At 54.0% G+C, this 3,959-nt stretch overlaps 1 protein-coding gene across 1 annotated transcript in view; it reads right to left on the bottom strand.

Annotated features, from left to right (window-relative positions):
• Positions 1-3,959, bottom strand: part of LAMC3 (laminin subunit gamma 3) — a 44,825-nt gene that overhangs the window by 25,407 nt on the left and 15,459 nt on the right. The window contains exons 10-12 of the mRNA XM_019510689.1: positions 3,522-3,723; positions 2,192-2,298; positions 1,624-1,842 (exon numbers count right to left, since the gene is read on the bottom strand). Of these exons, the coding sequence (XP_019366234.1) occupies positions 1,624-1,842; positions 2,192-2,298; positions 3,522-3,723 (528 nt within the window). The remainder of the gene's footprint in view (positions 1-1,623; positions 1,843-2,191; positions 2,299-3,521; positions 3,724-3,959) is intronic.

Here is a 3,959-nt window from a genome sequence, read left to right as displayed (position 1 = left end):
ATATATATATATAAAGTAGGATGCCTGCCAAAGGATTTGGAAGTATCTGAACCCCAGGCTGAAAAGCCTGAGGCGGAGAATACTTGCCGGTAGTGGGGCACATAAAGCTTTTGAATGATTCAAAGAATTCAGAACCGATCTGGCTAATTTGACCTGGTATATGAAAAAATTTCCAAAATATATAACCCCCGCCCCCAAACAACTTGCTGTAACGTGAGCAGCGACTCATTTTACAGTGTGGAATCAGGTTGCAGCCTGGACAGATTAAGGCCTGATAATCACCCCTCGCCTCCCTGCAGTTCCTCCACTGCTGTCTACCTCTGCCTCTGAAGTTCTCTCCCCATTCATCAGTAGCAGTGCAGCACTTAAGCCCCACTTTGCATGCAGCTAACTAGAGGGCTTTCAGCCAGTGATGCCAACCAAAGGATCCCAAATCCCATCCCAGCAAGCCACCAAATAGCCACGGGGCACACCGGAGCACAGTAGGGCTTAGCACAGGGCTGGCGGTCTCAGGCTCTGTTGCCACACATTCTAGCACCTGCCCAGTGTGGACACAGCCACACATGCTTCATTAACAACCTCACTGACCTCTTCTCTGAGCCAGCCTTCAGAGGGGGACAAGGATCCCAAGCCTCCCAACTGCAGTGACATGCAGACAGTGCGCATTTCCTTGCACAGGACCTTTGAGTCCTAATTCACATGTGCAAAAACATCCCAGCCACATGTGCATGTGTGTGCACACATGTAAACTCCTGTAGCAGGACCATAGCTGCATTGCAGCACGCGGTCCCATGGCATGTACCATACAGTCTCAGGATCTCTCTAGCTCTTTTGTTAAACCCCTCATTCCTCCTCCATAGCCCCCATAATCCATTTCTTCCTCGCTTTCTCCCCTGCCTTGCCCACGCTGATTTGCTTTTAGCCCCGCTGCAGCAACCATCACCCAGACTCTCTGCCGCTTATCTCTGCTCCTCATATCTACCCCAAGCATTGTTGCTAGGCTCACTCTCCTTCCAATAGCTCCACCACCCTTTATCAGTGCTTCCTGCCTTTCAAGGAGAACACAAAACAACAGCAGACTCTTTCTATGCCTGAAGAAGGGTATTTCTACCTGGTAAGCTTGTAAAGAACAATTTTTCCAACTATTTAGTTGGTCTAATAAAAGATATCACATTTACCCAAAGAACCTTGTCTGCCCATGTCCTTAGACCAACATGGTTATGACCAACACTTCCTGCCTTTCAATGCATTTCATTCCTCCTTATGCTCTCTCTTCTCCAGCCCCATATATATTTACAGTGGTAGATGTGTGACTTACCACCTACTATCACCAGTAACATTGCAGTTAGTCAGGTATTTCTGCCAGAAAGTAGCCCCTTGTAATTTACCCAGCGATTAAAAACTTAGAGACGCTGGGTGCTAGAGCTCCTGGCATCATTCCCTACTATTCTTTGGGAACATGCAATTATGCAGAGCTATTATCTATGATTTACAGTGTAATTGCCAGGTAATTATATGGCTAATTGGGAAGCCAGGGAATGAGCAGATGGCCAGGATGGTCTCCTGCAAAAGAAGGCGAGATCACGCAGTGGCAAAGACAAGTCACCGGGAGGGACCGTGGACCTGTGTTGGGGTCACAGCTGCCGTGCTGGTTACAGGTGCAGGGGATGCAACTGGAGAAGGGCCCACCGAAGGGAGCCTCTCTCTTGAAACCAGGTGCGCAGGAATCGCAGAACTGCCCGACATAGCCCTGCGGGCAGACGCAGTCTTCCACCCAGGACGCGGGCGAGGAGAGCCCCGGCCGAGCAGAGGTGAGCCGGACCTCGTGCAAGGAGACCCTGCCTGCGGAAGGAGGAAAGGGAGTTAAAGTGGGTAGGGGAACCCTCCCATGAACTGCCAGTTTGGGAGGGGAACCCAATGCTGTCTCATTTAATGCCCTGTCTAGGGCTGCCCTCAATCTCAGCCAGGGCCTTGCCTGTGCCAGGGGTTGCACACACAAAAAGGTGGAGACAGTCTCTTCCCTGGAGACCCGACAAGCTGAAACCTCACTTCCGAGGATGCCATATCCCTGTTTCACTGCAGGACTACCCACTGCAGCACTCACTGTCTGCAAAAAGCTGCAGTCAGCCCTTCCCTGGAGGGACAGGCTCCCTACAAAGCAGCCGCCTCCTGGCTGCCGGGGGTCACTTACATGGTGCCTGGCTGCTACCAGCCTGGATCCGGAGGGCAGTCAGGTTGGAAAGCAGGTGCTGGAAGTCGAAGGATGACAGCGAGGGCTCCATCTCCACCTCATGGAGCCTGTGGGGAACCAGCCCAGAAGGAGCGGTGTGGCCTCACCCACTACAGATGCCCTGCGCACACAGGGGTGGGTAGGCTGGGCTCACAGGAATAGAAATCCCTTGGCCGGGGGAAGGCCCAGCTGCATCAGAGACAGGGGAATGGCAGGAGGCATGTCTATGAATTACCAGAGGAGACTCAGGCCCCGATTCCCTGTGGTGTGTGTGCGGGTATGGGTGTGGGTGTGAGTGCATGCATGCACGTGTGTTCACGGGCAATAGAGAAGGAGGCTGCTTGGGGAGAAAAGCAAGGCGAAATTAGCCCCAGGGGAAGGTGCTGGCAGAGTTCGCTCTCACAGGACGATACAGAAGTGGGGCTGGAAGGGACCTCCAGAGGTCACTGAGTCCAAGCCCATGCCTGAGGCAGGATCCTCCCGGTCCCAAACCATCCCAGCACATCCATTGTCTGGCCCCTTGGTAAAACTACAGTCAACCCTGACACAACACCAGACGTCACACCCGAACCTGCCCCAGGTGAAGCCATGGTGGCCAATGTCCTGCTTCTGTAAAGTTGTTAATATACCCCCCAGAGATCCCAGGAAGAGGCTGTGCCCCCGCTACAACACCCCCAGGTGGTATCCGTCTGACCATGGAGGAAAATTCCTTCCTGACCCCAAATACAGCGATCGGTTTGACCCTGAGCAGGAGGGCAAGACCCTCTAGCCAGGACCCTCCGGGTTTAAATCCCAGCAGAAGCATAGGCACAGTCCAGTCACAATCCCCAGATTTGGCTACAGACGACAGCCAGTGCCTCTGGGGAAGGCTTAAAAAACCTCTGAGACACGTAGTGGCAAGGCGTGGGGAGAAATTCCCTCCCAGCCCCAGGTGGCAACCACCAAGCCCAGAAACCTGGGGAATCGCCACAGCAGAACATAGGCATCGCTACACCGATATTACCCCGGACCAGCGGCTCTCCGTGAACACCTCCACTGATGGAGAGTCCTCATCTTCCCCAGGTGTCCACCCACTGCCTCACTGCTCTAACAGTGGAGAGGTTTTTGCTGAGGTCCAATATCAACTTACTCTGCTGCAACTTCAAGCTATTGGCCTGTGCTCGGCTTTCTGCAGGTCTTGAAGGCCTGCGCCCTCTCTGCCGGCTTCTGCCAACAGTGGGGCCAGCTGTGCTGCTGGGTTTTGGGGACATGGATGCTCGTGGGCAGGGCGGGGGACTCAGACCACTTGTACCTGAAAATGGCCTCATGCTCGGCAGCGAGGGACTGGCTGTCCCCGCCTGGCGGTGCCGAGGAGCTCGACGACACCACGATGCCGTCTCCCTCCAAGACCAGCCCGATGGGAAACGCCAAGGGTCCAGTTTCGTTCCCCTCCACTCGGATGTGCAGTGAGAGGAGCTGCCCGTAGCTGAGGTGCTGGTTGTGAAGAAACTTCTCTGGGGAAGCGAAAGGAAGGGGGAAGAGTCGGTAAGACGTGGGATGAACCAGATTCTCCCACCCTCTGGGCCCGATCCTGCTCTCAGCGATGTCAGTGGCAGAACTTGTAATGAATGCGTAGTTAGCTTGTGCAGTTCGTTGCCATGGGACGTGGTGGAGGCAGGTAGCAGAGCCAGGTTCAAAAAGGCACTGGATAAATTCATAGTTTCATAGTTAGTAGGGTCGGAAGGGACCT

The sequence above is a fragment of the Gavialis gangeticus genome, unplaced genomic scaffold (genome assembly GCF_001723915.1).
Source record: "Gavialis gangeticus isolate Ggan-Ray unplaced genomic scaffold, GavGan_comp1, whole genome shotgun sequence".
NCBI classification, from domain to species: Eukaryota; Metazoa; Chordata; order Crocodylia; family Gavialidae; genus Gavialis; species Gavialis gangeticus.
The sequence above is the reverse complement of the archived record's forward strand: the minus strand, read 5'-3'. Positions and strand labels throughout refer to the sequence as shown.